This window comes from Hyla sarda, chromosome 4 (genome assembly GCF_029499605.1).
Source record: "Hyla sarda isolate aHylSar1 chromosome 4, aHylSar1.hap1, whole genome shotgun sequence".
Classification (NCBI taxonomy): domain Eukaryota; kingdom Metazoa; phylum Chordata; class Amphibia; order Anura; family Hylidae; genus Hyla; species Hyla sarda.
This window is the reverse complement of record NC_079192.1, coordinates 131716020-131737208: the sequence shown is the minus strand read 5'-3', so window position 1 is coordinate 131737208 and position 21189 is coordinate 131716020. Positions and strand designations below refer to the sequence as shown.

At 47.9% G+C, this 21189-nt stretch overlaps 1 protein-coding gene across 4 annotated transcripts in view; it reads right to left on the bottom strand.

Annotated features, from left to right (window-relative positions):
* Nucleotides 1–20340, bottom strand: part of LOC130368461 (lamin-L(III)-like) — a 61494-nt gene extending 41154 nt beyond the window's left edge. Inside the window, exons 1-4 of one of the 4 annotated variants that reach the window (XM_056572143.1) lie at nucleotides 19878–20340; nucleotides 7424–7580; nucleotides 2730–2855; nucleotides 14–184 (exon numbers count right to left, since the gene is read on the bottom strand). In XM_056572143.1, coding sequence (XP_056428118.1) covers nucleotides 14–184; nucleotides 2730–2855; nucleotides 7424–7580; nucleotides 19878–20227 — 804 coding nt within the window. In that variant the 5' untranslated portion in view covers nucleotides 20228–20340. The remainder of the gene's footprint in view (nucleotides 1–13; nucleotides 185–2729; nucleotides 2856–7423; nucleotides 7581–19877) is intronic. The other 3 variants (XM_056572146.1, XM_056572142.1, XM_056572144.1) reach the window with 3 other exon arrangements.
* Nucleotides 20341–21189: the final 849 nt, after the last annotated feature.

Below are 21189 nucleotides of genomic sequence, written 5' to 3'. Positions count from 1 at the left end.
CACTCAGAATCACCTTAGCACTGAATGTCTTTTCTAGCTGCTCCTTGTAGTCCATGATTTGTTGCTCGTGGTCTTTTCTAAGCTCCTGCATGGCTTCAGCTAGTTTGCTTTCAAACTCTACGCGCCGGCCAGAATCGATTTCTACAATCCTGGTATCATGGCGTTTTTTCATTTCCCGTACCTCCTGTGGAGGAGAGGAAGAAACAAATTCATCGTACCTCAAAGAAAGTCTTTGAACTGGTTACTTATCCATGTGACACAGAACGTCTTAAAGGGTACCTCTCATCAAATAAACTTTTGATATATTTTAGATTAATGAATGTTGAATAACTTTCCAATAGCATGTTAATGAAAAATATGCTTCTTTCTATTGTATTTTTCCCGATCAGTCCTGTCACAAGCATTTCTGACTCATGCTGGAGTCCTAAACACTCAAACAGGCTGTGAACAAAGCAGGCTGGCAGCTCTGAGTGTTCTCCTTTGTGAACAAAGCAGACTGGCAGCTCGTAGTGTTTAGGACTCCAGCATGAGTCTGAAATGCTTGCTGCCAGGACTGGTAGGGAGACCCCCAGTGGTCATTTCTTCAAAGTGGAAAATTTAATAGAAAGAAGCATATTTTTTAATAACATGCAATTGTAAAGTTATTCTGCATACATTAATCTATAATATATCAAACGTTTTTTTGATGAGAGGTACCCTTTAAAGGTGTACTATTTATTTTGCAAAATAAACTTGGCACTTGGCAAAAGGGGTTCTCCTGCTAGAAATGGAAGAAAAAATAGAAACCATAAGAAATGTTAGTGTTACATGAAAACATAGGGTATATTTACTAATCCCGGCATTACATACACCACTTAAAGCGAACCTGTCATCACTGAGCCAAATAAACAAAACACTGTAGTTATACTTGGTAATGGTCGCTGATCTGGCCGGATGAAGCTCGTGTAACAAGCGAAACAGAGTCTGTTGCCTAATACTTACCCCCCCTGCACTGATCCCTCTCCCTGACTGCATTTCATGTTGTGAGTATATACTAATAAAGAAGCTGATTTTAGAGAAGACCGGTGAGTGCCGATAATTTCTAACTCTCCACTGTATTGATAATTTACAAATCTGTTTAACTTTCTGGAGCCAGTTGAGATTGAGATTAATATTATATTTTATATATATATATATATATATATATATATATATATATATATATATATATATATATATATAAACATACACACACACAGTGGGGATCAAAAGTTTGGGCACCCCAGGTAAAAATTTGTATTAATGTGCATAAAGAAGCCAAGGAAAGATGGAAAAACCTCCAAAAGGCATCAAATTACAGATTAGACATTCTTATAATATGTCAACAAAAGTTAGATTTTATTTCCATCATTTACACTTTCAAAATAACAGAAAACAAAAAAAATGGCGTCTGCAAAAGTTTGGGCACCCTGCAGAATTTATAGCAAGCACTGACCCCTTTGCAAAGCTGAGACCTGCCAGTGTCATGGATTGTTCTCAATCATCATCTGGGAAGACCAGGTGATGTCAATCTCAAAGGTTTTAAATGCCCAAACTGACCTTGCCCCAACAATCAGCACCATGGGTTCTTCTAAGCAGTTGTCTAGAAATCTGAAACTGAAAATAGTTGACGCTCACAAAGCTGGAGAAGGCTATAAGAAGATAGCAAAACGTTTTCAGATGTCAATATCCTCTGTGCATTAACTCTGCAGGGTGCCCAAACTTTTGCAGACGGCATTTTTTTGTTTTCTGTTATTTTGAAAGTGTAAATGATGGAAATAAAATCTAACTTTTGTTGACATATTATAAGAATGTCTAATCTGTAATTTGATGCCTTTTGGAGATTTTTCAATCTTTCCTTGGCTTCTTTATGCACATTAATACAAATTTTTACCTGGGGTGCCCAAACTTTTGCAGACAAAAAAAAGGTGTAAAAAACTGCTCCACATACACCTACAATGATAAATGTGGGCCACAGAGCTTTAGTACATTGCTCCTATCCGCCCCTCACCTCCACCATGTATTTACCAGAAATGAAAAGAGGATACAGGGTTGTGTGTGTAGATGGCAGACAATGTTGTCAGCCTCTGCCTGTCAGTCTGCTCTTCCTACTGTCAGTGAAAACATGGCTGCTGCTCTCACACTGTCCTGTGCTCTGCAGTGATTGACAGGCCAGGAGCATACAGCACAGTACTAAGCCTGCCCCCACTTCCTGTGTGCCGACTGTCAGTAGACAGAACTTTTTCCCATAAAAAAGGTAAAATATTTAATTTCAAAACAAATTGTAAAGTTGCCTAACTTTATATAATCTATTAAAAAATAAAAAGTAGTTAATGGTGACAGTGCCCATTTAAGTAAAACCCTGCCAGTGTATCATTATTCAAGATTTATCTGAAAGAGGATATCCAGTAGTCGCAGCTTTACATGCAGAAGTATGACATACTGGGCCCAGTTACTTCCTGGGCCCTAAAGTCACATTGCAGTGGCCTGGAGCAGGACACCGGAGGCACCAGAGGAGCACTGGAGGTAAGTAAAGGATTTTTTACTTATAGAACACACAAATGGAAATAAAAATAAATAAATATCAATCAGCTGATGAATAACCCCTGTAAATGTGCACACATTTCCATACATCAGGGCTCATCTGTGGCTGCTTGAGGCAAGCTTTTAGTTACAACTTACATGCTTTAGTGAATCCTATTGTGAATTACCTGACTGTGAACATTTTTCTCAAAATCCAATTGCTCCTTGAGGGTTTGCATCTTATTTTCCAGATCAACTCTCCATAACATTTCATCATGAAGCTGTTTTGTGGTGTCTTGTAAAGAGGATTCAAGCTGAAAAGTGAGAAACACATTAGTCATATGTAGTATGCAACTTTATATTAATGTTATTAATAACCGTACCCTTCCATACTGCCCCCATATAACAGTAGGCCACCCATCACTGTACAACCCCCACAAAGCAGTAGGCCACTATCTATCCTTCTACAGCCACCATAAAGCAGTATGCCCCCATTCAGACCCACATAGCAGTAGGCCCCCATACAGCAGTAGCCCTTCCCCTCCCATACAGCCTCATATAGCAGTAGGCCCTCACCCCCAAAAAGCCCCACATAGCAATAGGCCCCGGTCACCATATAGAAGTGGGCTGGAGGTGAACTGTGAGCTGAGGTTGCCACCTTTGCTAAAACAAATTATAGCATAACAAAATATTTATACACACTAAATATTCAATACTGCACAACATATATTCTTCTATGCATAAAGCAGCTAACTATGCGTGTGTTGACCGCTATGTGAGGACTTTGTTTGTATTTTTGTACAAGAGTTTGGTATAAACCTCATGCAGATTTTGCTAAATAATTTACCCTTTACACGTCCAAGGATGAAACCCAGGCCCGGACTGGCCTACCGGGCATTATCCCGATGGGCCGCTGGGCCGCTTTGGTGCCGGATTAACGTAGGGGCCTATAGGGCGCAGCTCTGCCTGTAGCTGCAACCGCCCAGCAAAGCCCATATAATATCCCCATCCCATGTTTGAGGAGCGCGGCAAGCAAAAAGCAGCATGCTCCAGCTCAAAACATGCCCTGCCCCCCCCCCCCCCCCCGCATGTTAATACAGGAGCGGAGCAGGGCTGAGAAACCGCCCATCCCCCCCCGCATCACCCTACCGCCGCGCTCACCATTCTAATTGGCCTGCGGCGGGCCAGCACTGGAGGACAAGTGACGCCCCCGACGCTGCGCAGGGGGACGTCACTCGTCATCACCGGAGCGCTCGCCCTGCTGTGAGACACACTGGTGAGGAGACACGCTGCCTCCTGCCTGCTCGCTGCCCTGACTGATCTGAGCAGGTGAGACGGCAGCTGGGGAGGGGGGGACTGGGGTATTAGGGGAGTTAATTAAGTCGTCGTGGGGTGGGGGGTTAATTAAATCGTACAGGGGTGGGGTGGAGGGGTTAATTAAATCATACAGGGGTGGGGTGGAGGGGTTAATTAAATCATACAGGGGTGGGGAGGAGGGGGTCAATTAAATCGTACAGGGGTGAGGAGGGGTTGGGGGGGGGGTCAATTAAATCGTACAGAGGAGGGGGGAGTGTGTTAATGAAATTGTACAGGGGGGGAGGAGGAGGAGGGGGGGGAGGGGGGGGGTGTTAATTTCATTAAACCCCCACCTCCCCTGCCTCCTCATGTAATCCCCTTACTACTTGGGTGACACACTGTAACAAACCTCCTCCCCATGTAATCACATTACTACTGGGGTGACACACAGTAACAAACCTCCTCCTCATGTAATCACCTTACTACTGGGGTGACACACTGTAACAAACCTCCTCCTCATGTAATCTCCTTACTACTGGAGTGACACACTGTAATAAACCCCCTCCTCGTGTGATCACCTTACTACTGGGGTGACACACTGTAACAAACCTCCTCATGTAAGGGAGAGGAGGGGAGGAGTTAATGAAATCGCACAGGGGGGCAGGAGGGGGGGGATCGGCAATAGAGAGCGCTGGAAAAATGCAGGGTCTAACATGTTTGTCCTGCAGATGCTGAAGAGATGAAGTTTTGGCTGAAAGAAGACGCCGTGGCGGTCTGAGCCGGATGGAGAAGAAAAGGAAAGAGGACGACGCTGATCAGAAGAGATGTAATTGTGAGTCCCAAAATGTAACTGTAATCACTTACATGGTATACAGATCTATATACAGCTGGTATATACCTCTATATGTTCCTGTATATAATCACTTATATGGTATACAGATCTGTATACAGCTGGTATATACCTCTATATTTTTCTGTATATAATCACTTATATGGTATACAGATCTGTATATACAGCTGGTATATACATCTATATTTTCCTGTATATAATCACTTATATGGTATACAGATCTGTATACAGCTGGTATATACCTCTATATGTTCCTGTATATAATCAATTATATGGTAATGATCTGTATACTGCTGGTATATACCTCTATATTAGTTTTTGCCAACCAGGGTGCCTCCAGATGTTGCGGCCTTTGGCTGTCCGGGCATGCTGGGAGTTGTAGTTTTGCAACAGCTGGAGGCACCCTGGTTGGGAAACACTTATCTAATAGCTCTGTGTGTGATATTGTCTGCGGAGCTGTGTATCTAATCCCCCTATAGATACACAGATACTGGTCCCCCTATAGATACACAGATACTCTATCTAAAGCTATAATGTGTGATACTGTATGCTATACTTGTGTAAGGAGATTACATGAGGAGGAGGTTTGTTACAGTGTGTCACTCCAGTAGTAAGGAGATTATATGAAGAGGGGGTTTGTTATAGTGTGTCACCCCAGTAGTAAGGAGATTATATGAGGAGGGGGTTTGTTACAGTGTGTCACTCCAGTAGTAAGGAGATTTCATTAGGAGTGGGTTTGTTAGTGTGTCCCCCCCAGTAGTAAGGAGATTACATGAGGAGGAGGTTTGTTACAGTGTGTAACCCCAGTAGTAAGGAGATTACATGAGGAGTGGGTTTGTTACAGTGTGTCACCCCAGTAGTAAGGAGATTAAATGAGGAAGGGGTTTGTTACAGTGTGTCAGCCCAGTAGTAAGGTGGGGCGAGTAAAAGGGCGGAGCCAGTGGGTGGGGTCAAGGGGCGGCAAAATTCACTTTTTCCTAGGGCGGCAAAAATCCTTGCACCAGCCCTGAGCGGGCTGCACAGACGGCCCGCATAGGCCGCCTGGCGCCGACGATAAATATCTTACCAGAAAAAGAGGGCCGGCCCTGCACTGTCCCAGGCCGGCCCTGCTTCTTACTTACGGCCCTGGGTGGTCGGCTGCCTGGGAGAGGCACTTTGAGCTCCAGCGTGGCGCATTGCTGCGCTTAGACGTGAGGTCATGTCACCGTGGGGGTGACGTGACCTCACGTCTAAGCGCAGCAGCGCAACGTCGGAGTTCACTGTGCCACCGATCAGTGTACAGAGCCCCGCTTGTCCTCGGTGTACAGAGCCCCGCTTGTCCTCGGTGTACAGAGCCCCGCTTGTCCTCGGTGTACAGAGCCCCGCTTGTCCTCGGTGTACAGAGCCCCGCTTGTCCTCGGTGTACAGAGCCCCGCTTGTCCTCGGTGTACAGAGCCCCGCTTGTCCTCGGTGTACAGAGCCCCGCTTGTCCTCGGTGTACAGAGCCCCGCTTGTCCTCGGTGTACAGAGCCCCGCTTGTCCTCGGTGTACAGAGCCCCGCTTGTCCTCGGTGTACAGAGCCCCGCTTGTCCTCGGTGTACAGAGCCCCGCTTGTCCTCAGTGACTGCACCTAATGTGGGGGGGGGGGGGGGGGACTATACTGCACCTAATGTGGGGGGGAACTATACTGCACCTAATGTGGGGGGGGAACTATACTGCACCTAATGTGGAGAGCTATACTGCACCTAATGTGGGGGAACTATACTGCACCTAATGTGGAGAGCTATACTGCACCTAATGTGGGGGAACTATACTGCACCTCATGTGGGGGAACTATACTGCACCTCATGTGGGGGAACTATACTGCACCTCATGTGGGGGAACTATACTGCACCTCATGTGGGGGAACTATACTGCACATAATGTGGAGCGCTATACTGCACCTAATGTGGAGAGCTATACTGCACTTAATGTGGGGGGAACTATACTGCACCTAATGTGGGGGGAACTATACTGCACCTAATGTGGGGGGAACTATACTGCACCTAATGTGGGGGGGAACTATACTGCACCTAATGTGGGGGCCCCCCCACATTAGGTGCAGTATAGTTCCCCCCACATTAGGTGCAGTATAGTTCCCCCCACATTAGGTGCAGTATAGTTCCCCCCACATTAAGTGCAGTATAGCTCTACTATAGACTATACTGCACCTAATGTGGGGGAACTATACTGCACCTAATATGGGGAACTATACTGCACCTAATGTGGGGAACTATACTGCACCTAATGTGGGGAACTATACTGCACCTAATGTGGGGAAACTAATATGCTTTAAAATGCATGATTTTACCTTTTATGAGCAAGAAAATGACGACGCGCTGGTATAATGACAACACTATGGGGCTGGTATGTAATTTTTTCCAGGGCTGGTTTTCACACCCAGTCCGGCCCTGATGAAACCTTTGAGAAAAATCCCATTCCACAATAGGTATACTGTATGCATGCAATATGTGCGGATTGTGTAGTGGATTCACACCAGAACATATGCTCAGAGCACCAGGGTGCCTCCAGCTTTTGTAGTTTTAGTTTAGCAACAGCTGAAGGCACCCTGGTTGGGGTCTGTCCTGTACCGATTCTATGGTTTACGAGTCAGGAATAATGCCAGGCACAGCTGAAATATTGTAGTCTTCTAATTGTTAGTAAAGTAAACCGATACCGCATGTTCTTGGCAACGCCGCGTTACAGGTGGAGACTCACACTGGCAACCTGGGCCTTTAGCTCCTGATTCTGAACGTCAAGGCTCCTCTTGGCACTTAATGTGGTGGCGAGCTCCGCTTCCTTTGCATTCAGTTTTGCTTCTAGATCTCTCAACTGGTTCTGGGACGAGGCTAAGTCGGATTCTTTTCTACTATTTCTGAAATGAGATTAGAAATTGTTAACATTTGAGCCTGTGCAATGGAAAAAATTGTCCTCTTCTGACCCTTATAACACTTATTTTCCATATACAGGGCTGTATGAGGGCTCGTTTTTTGCAATGTGATCTGTAGTTTTTAATGGTACCTTTTTTTGTTTTGATGGAACTTTTTATCATTTTTTTCCGACACATGATCCAAAAAACAGCAACTCTGGAGTTTGGTATTTTTTAAATTTACGCCGTTCACTGAAGAATTTAAATCATTATCCGCACACGGATACCAAATATGTGGTAACAAGGAGTTGATTTATATTTTTATATTTATTTAGCACTTTAAGTCCCCATAGGGGACTACTGATAGCAATAATTAGATTACCAAGTACCCCTCAGTACTATGTAAAATATTACTGATCAGTACTATGGGCGATCTTCAGACTCTGCAGGCTTCACAGGAAAATCAACCATCCTGCACGCCAAAGAGATGGTAACAAATGTTTAATATGGCGAAAATCTATACAACTTAATATGTGTGTGTGTGTGTGTATGTTCCAGCATCAATTTCAAACAGCTGGAGATATCTCAATGAAACTTGCTACATGTCATAGATAGATAGATAGATGATAGATTAAGCCTAACCCCCCCCCCCCCCCCCCCCCCCATTTGCAAAGATCAGGGTTTTTGTCTAAAGTCCCATGCAAGTCTATGGGATTTCAGGTACCTCATGCCACGAGCTCCACTCTGCATCTCCAGCTTGCAATCCACACACCTTCCACAAGCCACATTGTTTCCAGCCCTTTTTTACTTTCAGCTCCAGGCCAGAAAAAACTCAATTTTTGCCCAATACACCCACATGACAGATCCTTCAACCATAATCTCTATCAGCCCCACCTTACTTCACAAGCTCCGCATCTCCAGGTAAATGAGTTGGTCTGGCTTTTAAGCCACGCCCCTCCAACCCCTTCTGTTTTCAGTTTACAATCTCCATCACAGCTCAGCCCCCGTTGAGGTTGGGACATCAGGTGAACACCAGCATCACTGTTGCTTTTTATCTTCTATAAGGTTTAGGTAGAAAGACCTGGAAGCACTGTGTACTCTGCTAGTATCTCAGGGGGTGTGGAAATTTTATTTAAAAAAAAAAAACTATCGTATATACTCGAGTATAAGCCGACCCGAATATAAGCCGAGGCCCCTAATTTCACCCCAAAAACCCAGGGAAAAAAAAAAAAAATAAATAAAGTTATTGACTCTACTATAAGCCTAGGGTGGGAAATACATCATCCCCCCATGTCATCATCCCCCCCCGTCATCATCCGGACCCCCGTCATTAACACCCCCGTCATCATCACCCTGTCATTTTCACCCCGTCATCATCACCCTGTCATTTTCACCCCGTCATCATCACCATCACCATCACCCTGTCATCATCCCCCCATCCCGACTGTCAATCCCTTGTGTAGTGGTCTTCAACCTGCGGACCTCCAGATGTTGCAAAATTACAACTCCCAGCATGCCGGACAGCCATCGGCTGTCCGGGCATGCTGGGAGTTGCAGTTCTGAAACCTCTGGAGGTCCGCAGGTTGAAGTCTACTGCGGCCTTCGTCATCAACCAGACCCCCCCCCGTTAGTTTTCTACTCACCTCCCCTCGGTGGGAAGGAAGGGTGAGCTGGTCCGGGCCATCTATGCTGCAGGGACAGTCCGTTGGGGAGGGTTAGTCGTTCCGGCCTGTCCATTTTCACCGGGAGGCCCTCTTCTCCGGGCCAGAACCCGGCCTAGTGACGTTGCCTTGACGACGACGCACAGGGAAGTTCATCGTCAAGGCAACGTCACTAGGCCGGGGCCGGGCCCAGAGCGGAGAAGAGGGCCTCCCTGTGAAAATGGACAGACCGGAACGACTAACCCTCCCCACCGGACGGTCCCTGCAGCATAGATGGCCCGGACCAGCTCACCCTTCGTTCCCACCGAGGGGAGGTGAGTAGAAAACTAAAGGGGGGGGGGGGGGGGGGTCTGGATGGTGACGGAGGCTGCAGTGGTCTTCAAGCTGCGGATCTCCAGAGGCTTCAAAACTGCTCCTCCCAGCATGCCCGCATGTTGGGAGTTGTAGTTTTGCAACATCTACAGGTCCGCAGGTTGAAGACCACTGATGAAGGGATTGAGAGGCGGAGAGTTCACTCGAGTATAAGCCAAAAAAAATTCTGCTGAAAAACTCTGCTTATACTCGAGTATAAACAGTACTTGTCCAAAGGACTAAAACTGAGCAAAATCTACTTGTCCCTCATGACGATCCACTTGTCCTGGTAAACAAAATAATTTTAACCAAAATAGTCTGTAAGAAGTGTCTTTAATAGTTTATTTTGTTTTTGTACTCTCGTTTTTTCCTCCTCACCCTATTTTTCCCCATCTATAGACCCATATGAGGCTTGTTTTTTGCGGGACCAATTGTCCTTTGCAATGACACCTTTTATTTTTCAATAACAGACTCCGAAACAAAAAAAATTATTTGTGAGGTGAAATTACAAATTTGGGGGTTTTATTTAAGCCGTTCACCTTGTGGTCTGACTTACATGGCATTTTGATATTTCAGGTAGCCCTGATTACAGCAATACTAAATTTGTTTAGTTTGTCACGTTTTACAAATGTAAAATTCTAAACTACACTGCTCAAAAAAAATAAAAGGAACACTAAAATAACACATCCTAGATCCTAATGAATGAACTAATCGTATGAAATACTTTCGTCTTTACATAGTTGAATGTGAAGACAACAAAATCACACACAAATTATCAATGGAAATTAAATTTATCAACCCATGGAGGTCTGGATATGGAGTCACACTCAAAATCAAAGTGGAAAACTACACTACAGGCTGATCCAACTTTGATGTAATGTCCTTAAAACAAGTCATAATGAGGCTCAGTAGTGTGTGTTACCTCCACGTGCCCGTATGACCTCCCTACAATGCCTGGGCATGCCCCTAATGAGGTGGCGGATGGTCTCCTGAGGGATGTCCAAGACCTGGACTAAAGTGACCGCCAACTCCTGGACAGTCTGTGGTACAACGTGGCGTTGGTGGATTGAGCGAGACATGATGTCCCAGATGTGCTCAATCAGGTTCAGGTCTGGGGAACAGGCAGGCCAGTCCATAGCATCAATGCCTTCCTCTTGCCGGAACTGCTGACACACTCCAGCCACATGAGGTCTAGCATAGTCTTGTATTAGGAGGAACCCAGGGCCAACCGCACCAGCATATGGTCTCTAAAGGGGTCTGAGGATCTCATCTCTGTACCTAATGGCAGTCAGGCTACCTCTGGAAAGCACATTGAGGGCTGTGCGGCCCCCCCATTACTGACCCACCACCAAACCGGTAATGCTGGAGGATATTGCAGGCAGCAGAACATTCTACACGGTGTCTCCAGACTCTGTCACGTGCTGTAAGCACAACCCCACCTGTGGACGTTGGGCCCTCACACCACCCTCATGGAGTCTCTTTCTGACAGTTTGAATGGACGCATGCACATTTGTGGCCTGCTGGAGGTAATTTTGCAGGGCTCTGGCAGTGCTCCTCCTGCTCCTCCTTGCACAAAGGTAGAGGTAGCGGTCCTGCTGCTGGGTTGTTGCCCTCCTACGGCCTCCTCCACATCTCCTGATGTACTGGCCTGTCTCCTGGTAGCGCCTCCATGCTCTGGACACTATGCTGAAAGACACAGCAAATCTTCTTGCCACAGCTCGCATTGATGTGCCATCCTGGATGAGCTGCACTACCTGAGCCCCTTGTGTGGGTTGGAGACTCAGTCTCATGCTACAACTAGAGTGAAAGCACCGCCAGCATTCAAAATTGACCAAAACATCATGCAGGAAGCATAGGAACTGAGAAGTGGTCTATGGTCGCCACCTGCAGAACCACTCCTTTATTGGGGGTGTCTTGCTAATTGCCTATCATTTCAACTTGTTGTCTGTTCCATTTGCACAACAGCAGGTGAAATTGATTGTCAATCAGTGTTGCTTTCTGAGTGGACAGTGTGATTTCACAGAAGTGTGATTGACTTGGAGTTACATTAATTTTTTAGAGCAGTGTATAAAAAAATAAAATAAACAAATATTAACTTAAATTGCCATTTTCTGACCATGATAACATTTTTAGTTTTCCGCATACTGAGCTGTATATGGCAACTTATTTTTTGCACTGTAATCTGCTGGTATTAGCCGTACAATCTTGGTATTGATTGGACTTTTTGATTGCTTTTGCTAAAAAAATCGCAAATTTTTTCTGGATATGGTGTTATAAAAAATGAAATTCTGTAGTTTGGTATTTTTTTATGTTAATGCCATTGACCGTACAGAATATATAATGTTATGTTTTAATAGTTGGGACAATTACGCACGCGCCAATATCAAGTACATTTATTTTTATTATGTTTACATTTTTTTTGTATAGAAAATTGGAAAGGGTGATGTGAATTTTTTATATGAAAGGGGTTAACCCTTTAATGACTCAGCGTTTTTCCACTTTCGTTTTTTCCTCCTCACCTTTTAAAAATCTTAACCCTTTCAATTTTAGTCTTTTGCATCACCAATTCCACATTGTAATGACATCAGTCATTTTACCCAAAAATCTACGTCAAAAGAAAAAAAAAGTGTATATGTGGGACAGAATAAAAAACAAACAAACAAACAAAAACAAAAAAACGCCCACATATCAACAGTATGCTTCACTATGTACCACTCATGCATATGTCAATTTCGTTGCCATTACTGTACCGTGTTAAATTTTCAATAAATCTTTGTTTGAAAAAAAAAAAAAAAAACGCTGTGTAACTTTTGGGGGCTTCCATTTCTTCGGTAAAAATGACACCTTATCATTATTATGTAGGTCCATAAGATTAAAATGATACCCTACTTATATAGGTTGGATTTTGTTGTACTTCTGGAAAAAATCTACATGCCCAAAATTTTATATGTTTAAAATTGTCATCTTCTGACCCCTATAACTTTTAAATTTTTCCGCATACAGGGATCTTTGAGAGCTCATTTTTTGTGGCGTGATCTGAAGTTTTTATCAGTATCCTTTTTTGTCTGGATCAGACTTTTTGTTAGCTTTTTATTCATTTTTTTAATGGCATAAAAAGTGAGCAAAAAGACGCTATTTTGGACTTTGGATTTTTTTTACGTGTACACCATTGACCATGTGGTTTAATTAACCATATATTTTTATAGTTCCGACATTTACGCACGTGGAGATACCACATATGTTTAAATTTCTTATTATTTACATAGTTTTTTTTTTTTTTTATGGAAAAAGGGGGGTGATTCAAACTATTATTAGCGAAGGGGTTAAGTCACATTTATTAACCATTTTTTTTTTTTTTTTACACTTTTTTTGCAGTGTTATAGCTCTCATAGGGGATTATTACATGCAATACCTTGATTGTATATACTGATTAATGCAAAGCCATAGCATAGCACTGATCAGTGTTATCGGCGCTCCTTTGCTCCAGCCCGGATCTCAGGCACGGAGCAGTCATTCGGCAATCGGACATGCAGGAGGCAGGAAGGGACCCTCCTCGTGTCCTAACAGCTAATCTGGACACCACAGTTTTACCACGGTGGTCCTGATCAGCCTGACTGAGCTGCCAGGAATGTTTTTTTTTTTTTTTAACTTTAGACGCGGCGATCAACTTTGATTGCCGCATCTAAAGGGTTAATACCAGGCATCATCGCGATCGATGATGTCCGGTATTAGCTAGCTACGGGTCCTGGCTATCGTTAGCCGCTGCGACTGACCGGATATGACCCCGTGTTATATCGGGGGGGAGCAGGGTGTCCTTAAATACAGATCCACAGCAGCCAAGGAAGGAGTGGTAAGCCCTCCGGCTACCTCCAAAGTGGATTGCGTCCCGCCATGATCGCGCTGCGAGGGTGCGATCTGCCCCACTGAACCACCAGGGATGGTTAAAAAGGTACCTTTAGATGCCGCTGTCAACTTTGACAGCGGCAATCTAAAGGGTTAATAGCCGGCCACAGTAATTGCCAAATGCCAGGCTATTAGCGGCGGCCCCCAGCTACTGAAATCAGCTGGGGGTCACCGGTTATAGAGCGGGCTCAAGTCAGGAGCCCGCTCCATACACCCTGAGCACTGCCTGGTTGACTCTACTAGCCCCAAGCAGGGCTAAATGTTGGCAGAATTCCCCTGCCGGCGCCCGGAGCTGCATGTCCCTGGCATTGTGCGATAGGAATTCCACATCCCTGGAGTTATGTAGTGAAAAAGAACATATATCCTTTGGATAGGGGATACGTTCTAGATTGTGGGGGGTCCGAGCACTGGGACACCCCGCAATCCCCTGTACGGGGCCCCAGCAGTCTGCTGGAAGGGGACGTGCCGACCCCATTGCACGGAGCTGCTGCTGACACGCCCCCTCCATGTATCCCATAGAGATAAATGGAGGGGTGTGACGGCCGAGGCTTCCTGCGGGGGTCGGAACGGCTGCTTCAAGCAGACTGCTGGGGCCCCGTTTAGGAGATCATTGGGGTCCCAGCACTCAGGACCCTCCAATCTATAACTTATCCCTTATCCTTTGGATAGGGGATAAGTTATTTTTTGCTGCACTATTCCTTTAAAGAAAGAAATACTTTGGGTACTATGGGTACTTCCTGGGGTGAGTAAGGCAATGTTCACACTTCTGGAATGTCTGCACAGAAAAGCTCAATGCGGATCTGTAAGCGCTAGGACTGCACGGGATTCATTCTTTCTGCGGACACGGCAAACAGAATTTCCTTGCCGGAAACATCTGGCACGGAAATTCCGCATTGAATGGGACTCTGCTGCCACAGAATCTCGGAAATTCTGGACGTCTGACTGAGGGGCGGGGGAACAGTCCGATATCCTGACTGATGGGCGGGGGAACAGTCCGATATCCTGACTGATGGGCGGGGGAACAGTCCGATATCCTGACTGATGGGCGGGGGAACAGTCCGATATCCTGACTGATGGGCGGGGGAACAGTCCGATATCCTGACTGATGGGCGGGGGAACAGTCCGATATCCTGACTGATGGGCGGGGGAACAGTCCGATATCCTGACTGATGGGCGGGGGAACAGTCCGATATCCTGACTGATGGGCGGGGGAACAGTCCGATATCCTGACTGATGGGCGGGGGAACAGTCCGATATCCTGACTGATGGGCGGGGGAACAGTCCGATATCCTGACTGATGGGCGGGGGAACAGTCCGATATCCTGACTGATGGGCGGGGGAACAGTCCGATATCCTGACTGATGGGCGGGGGAACAGTCCGATATCCTGACTGATGGGCGGGGGAACAGTCCGATATCCTGACTGATGGGCGGGGGAACAGTCCGATATCCTGACTGATGGGCGGGGGAACAGTCCGATATCCTGACTGATGGGCGGGGGAACAGTCCGATATCCTGACTGATGGGCGGGGGAACAGTCCGATATCCTGACTGATGGGCGGGGGAACTGTCATATCATGACTGATGGGCGGGGGAACTGTCATATCATGACTGATGGGCGGGGGAACTGTCATATCATGACTGATGGGCGGGGGAACTGTCATATCATGACTGATGGGCGGGGGAACTGTCATATCATGACTGATGGGCGGGGGAACTGTCATATCATGACTGATGGGCGGGGGAACTGTCATATCATGACTGATGGGCGGGGGAACTGTCATATCCTGACTGATGGGCGGGGGAACTGTCATATCCTGACTGATGGGCGGGGGAACTGTCATATCCTGACTGATGGGCGGGGGAACTGTCATATCCTGACTGATGGGCGGGGGAACTGTGATATTCTGACTGATGGGCGGGGGAACTGTCTGATATCCTGACTGATGGGCGGGGGAACTGTCTGATATCCTGACTGATGGGCGGGGGAACTGTCTGATATCATGACTGATGGGCGGGGGAACTGTCTGATATTCTGACTGATGGGCGGGGGAACTGTCTGATATCCTGACTGATGGGCGGGGGAACTGTCTGATATCCTGACTGATGGGCGGGGGAACTGTCTGATATCCTGACTGATGGGCGGGGGAACTGTCTGATATCCTGACTGATGGGCGGGGGAACTGTCTGATATCCTGACTGATGGGCGGGGGAACTGTCTGATATCATGACTGATGGGCGGGGGAATTGTCTGATGTAATGACTGATGGGCGGGGGAACTGTCTGATATCCTGACTGATGGGCGGGGGAACTGTCTGATATCCTGACTGATGGGCGGGGGAACTGTCTGATATTCTGACTGATGGGCGGGGGAACTGTCTGATATCCTGACTGATGGGCGGGGGAACTGTCTGATATCCTGACTGATGGGCGGGGGAACTGTCTGATATCCTGACTGATGGGCGGGGGAACTGTCTGATATCCTGACTGATGGGCGGGGGAACTGTCTGATATCCTGACTGATGGGCGGGGGAACTGTCTGATATTCTGACTGATGGGCGGGGGAACTGTCTGATATCCTGACTGATGGGCGGGGGAACTGTCTGATATCCTGACTGATGGGCGGGGGAACTGTCTGATATCCTGACTGATGGGCGGGGGAACTGTCTGATATCCTGACTGATGGGCGGGGGAACTGTCTGATATCCTGACTGATGGGCGGGGGAACTGTCTGATATCATGACTGATGGGCGGGGGAATTGTCTGATGTAATGACTGATGGGCGGGGGAACTGTCATATCATGACTGATGGGCGGGGGAACTGTCATATCATGACTAGAGATGAGCGAACTTACAGTAAGTTCGATACGTCACGAACTTCTCGGTTCGGCAGTTGATGACTTTTCCTGCATAAATTAGTTCAGCTTTCAGGTGCTCCGGTGGTCTGGAAAAGGTGGATACAGTCCTAGGAGACTCTTTCCTAGGAATGTATCCACCTTTTCCAGCCCACCGGAGCACTGGGCGGGGGAACTGTCTGATACCATGACTGATGGGCGGGGGAACTGTCTGATACCCTGACTGATGGGCGGGGGAACTGTCTGATACCCTGACTGATGGGCGGGGGAACTGTCTGATACCCTGACTGATGGGCGGGGGAACTGTCTGATACCCTGACTGATGGGCGGGGGAACTGTCTGATACCCTGACTGATGGGCGGGGGAACTGTCTGATACCCTGACTGATGGGCGGGGGAACTGTCTGATACCCTGACTGATGGGCGGGGGAACTGTCTGATACCCTGACTGATGGGCGGGGGAACTGTCTGATACCCTGACTGATGGGCGGGGGAACTGTCTGATACCCTGACTGATGGGCGGGGGAACTGTCTGATACCCTGACTGATGGGCGGGGGAACTGTCTGATATCCTGACTGATGGGCGGGGGAACTGTCTGATATCCTGACTGATGGGCGGGGGAACTGTCTGATATCCTGACTGATGGGCGGGGGAACTGTCTGATATCCTGACTGATGGGCGGGGGAACTGTCTGATATCCTGACTGATGGGCGGGGGAACTGTCTGATATCCTGACTGATGGGCGGGGGAACTGTCTGATATCCTGACTGATGGGCGGGGGAACTGTCTGATATCCTGACTGATGGGCGGGGGAACTGTCTGATATCCTGACTGATGGGCGGGGGAACTGTCTGATATCCTGACTGATGGGCGGGGGAACTGTCTGATATCCTGACTGATGGGCGGGGGAACTGTCTGATATCCTGACTGATGGGCGGGGGAACTGTCTGATATCCTGACTGATGGGCGGGGGAACTGTCTGATATCCTGACTGATGGGCGGGGGAACTGTCATATCATGACTAGAGATGAGCGAACTTACAGTAAGTTCGATACGTCACGAACTTCTCGGTTCGGCAGTTGATGACTTTTCCTGCATAAATTAGTTCAGCTTTCAGTTGCTCCGGTGGGCTGGAAAAGGTGGATACAGTCCTAGGAGACTCTTTCCTAGGAATGTATCCACCTTTTCCAGCCCACCGGAGCACCGGGCGGGGGAACTGTCTGATACCATGACTGATGGGTGGGGGAACTGTCTGATACCATGACTGATGGGCGGGGGACCTGTCATATCATGACTGATGGGCGGGGGAACTGTCATATCATGACTGATGGGCGGGGGAACTGTCATATCATGACTGATGGGCGGGGGAACTGTCATATCATGACTGATGGGCGGGGGAACTGTCATATCATGACTGATGGGCGGGGGGAACTGTCATATCATGACTGATGGGCGGGGGGAACTGTCATATCATGACTGATGGGCGGGGGGGAACTGTCATATCATGACTGATGGGCGGGGGGGGAACTGTCATATCATGACTGATGGGCGGGGGGGAACTGTCATATCATGACTGATGGGCGGGGGGGAACTGTCATATCATGACTGATGGGCGGGGGGGAACTGTCATATCATGACTGATGGGCGGGGGGGAACTGTCATATCATGACTGATGGGCGGGGGGGAACTGTCATATCATGACTGATGGGCGGGGGGGAACTGTCATATCATGACTGATGGGCGGGGGGGAACTGTCATATCATGACTGATGGGCGGGGGGGAACTGTCATATCATGACTGATGGGCGGGGGGAACTGTCATATCATGACTGATGGGCGGGGGGAACTGTCATATCATGACTGATGGGCGGGGGGAACTGTCATATCATGACTGATGGGCGGGGGTAACTGTCATATCATGACTGATGGGCGGGGGTAACTGTCATATCATGACTGATGGGCGGGGGTAACTGTCATATCATGACTGATGGGCGGGGTGAACTGTCATATCATGACTGATGGGCGGGGTGAACTGTCATATCATGACTGATGGGCGGGGGGAACTGTCATATCATGACTGATGGGCGGGGGGAACTATCATATCATGACAGATGGGCGGGGGGAACTGTCATATCATGACAGATGGGCGGGGGGAACTGTCATATCATGACAGATGGGCGGGGGGAACTGTCATATCATGACAGTTGGGCGGGGGGAACTGTCATATCATGACTGATGGGCGGGGGGAACTGTCATATCATGACTGATGGGCGGGGGGAACTGTCATATCATGACTGATGGGCGGGGGGAACTGTCATATCATGACTGATGGGCGGGGGGAACTGTCATATAATGACAGATGGGCGGGGGGAACTGTCATATCATGACAGATGGGCGGGGGGAACTGTCATATCATGACAGATGGGCGGGGGGAACTGTCATATCATGACAGATGGGCGGGGGGAACTGTCATATCATGACAGATGGGCGGGGGGAACTGTCATATCATGACTGATGGGCGGGGGGAACTGTCATATCATGACTGATGGGCGGGGGGAACTGTCATATCATGACAGATGGGCGGGGGGAACTGTCATATCATGACTGATGGGCGGGGGGAACTGTCATATCATGACTGATGGGCGGGGGTAACTGTCATATCATGACTGATGGGCGGGGGTAACTGTCATATCATGACTGATGGGCGGGGGTAACTGTCATATCATGACTGATGGGCGGGGGTAACTGTCATATCATGACTGATGGGCGGGGGGAACTGTCATATCATGACTGATGGGCGGGGGGAACTGTCATATCATGACTGATGGGCGGGGGGAACTGTCATATCATGACTGATGGGCGGGGGGAACTGTCATATCATGACTGATGGGCGGGGGGAACTGTCATATCATGACTGATGGGCGGGGGGAACTGTCATATCATGACTGATGGGCGGGGGGAACTGTCATATAATGACAGATGGGCGGGGGGAACTGTCATATCATGACAGATGGGCGGGGGGAACTGTCATATCATGACAGATGGGCGGGGGGAACTGTCATATGACTGATGGGCGGGGGGGGAACAGTCTGATATCATGACTGATGGGCGGGGGAACAGTCTGATATCATGACTGATGGGCGGGGGGAACAGTCTGATATCATGACTGATGGGCGGGGGAACAGTCTGATATCATGACTGATGGGCGGGGGAACTGTCTGATATCATGACTGATGGGCGGGGGAACTGTCTGATATCATGACTGATGGGCGGGGGAACTGTCTGATATCATGACTGATGGGCGGGGGAACTGTCAAACAGGTGACTGTGAGAACATCAGCTGAATACTAGATGTGTGTTCACACTAGAGGCCCCATATTTACTACAATATTTATTTTAAAATTCAAACAGATGGGCACCCAGACCAATACCAGACTGTGACAAGTTCTCCAGATCTGAGGTCTGATAAACAGTGGGGTACAGTCAGACAGTGCGGTTATTCCCCCCCGGGCTCAGTAAAGCCGTACCCCCGTACCTGGTCTGCAGCTGCCGGTGCTCCTCCCGCACCTTCCCCAGCTCCACCTGCAGCCGGGCCCGCTCGTTAGCCGTGTGGTCCAGCAGCTTACGGGCATCGGCCAGCTCGGTCTCGTAGAGCAGGCGCAGGTTTTGCACCTCCCGGCCGGTCACCTCCTCCCGCTCCTCCAGCTGTAGCCTCAGCAGAGACTTGTCCGCCTCCAGGGACCGCACCCGCTCGATGTAGGCGGCCAGCCGGTCATTCAGGTGCCGCAGCTCCTCCTTCTCCTGCAGGCGGCTCAGGCGGGTCGGGCTCCCCGGAGATGCTGCGGATGCGGTGGAGCGGGTTGTGCGGGGTGTGGACGAGGCCATGTCTGCTTCTTACTGCGATCCAGCCGGGGCCAAACGTATGAGTGCTGCGGCCGCTCCGAGTGTCCCCCTATATTACCTCCCCCCGGAACAGCGGAGCGCCGCTCATGTACCGGCACAGGTTACTGCCGGGGATGGGCCGGCATTCTGAGACTTGTGGTGCTGCGGAGCAGTCGATGTGCCTGACAGGTAGTGATGATGCTCAGCTTTCAGGTTACATTACTTTTTATGGCTAGAAAAAAACCCACAACGAATTCATATCGGCTGTATTTACACGGGTCAGAAATGCTGCAGATTTACAGGCAGAAAATCCACATCCGAATTGGCGCACTTTATTTTATTATATATATTACGAAGCCAGAGAAAAATTATATGTAAACTGAAAAAAAAATCTGTTCCTTGCTGTGTTCTGATCCCTGCAGCTTTTTATTTATTTTTCCACTTACGGAGCTTTGCTAGGTTTATTTCTTGTGCCATGAGCTGTAGTTTTAATGGCACTTTTGCGTAGTTCTGGCTTTTTGATCACTTATTTATTTAATATTTTCTGGGATGTGACCAAAAATCTGCAACTTTAGCATTTGGAGTTTTTTTTTTTTTGCATTTACACCATTGGCTGTGTAGGATCAGGAATATAATAATTTAACAGTCTGGACAATTATGCATGCAGTGATACTAAATATGTTGTTTTTTTATTTTTTTAAATATTTTATTAGGAAAATAGGATCCAGCCCATTTTGGCCTTAAAGGGGTACTCTGCCCCTAGACATCTCCTTTGGATAGGGGATAAGATGTCTGATCCCCACGATCTCGTTTATCTCACTGCCATGCCCCCTCAATGGAAGTCTGTAGGAGGAGGCATGGCAGTGATGTCACAACACCCACAAAACTGGGGCAGCAGAGTACCCCTTTAACCTCTTAAGGGCCAGGGGTTTTTCCGTTTTTGCACTTTCATTTTTTCCTCCTTA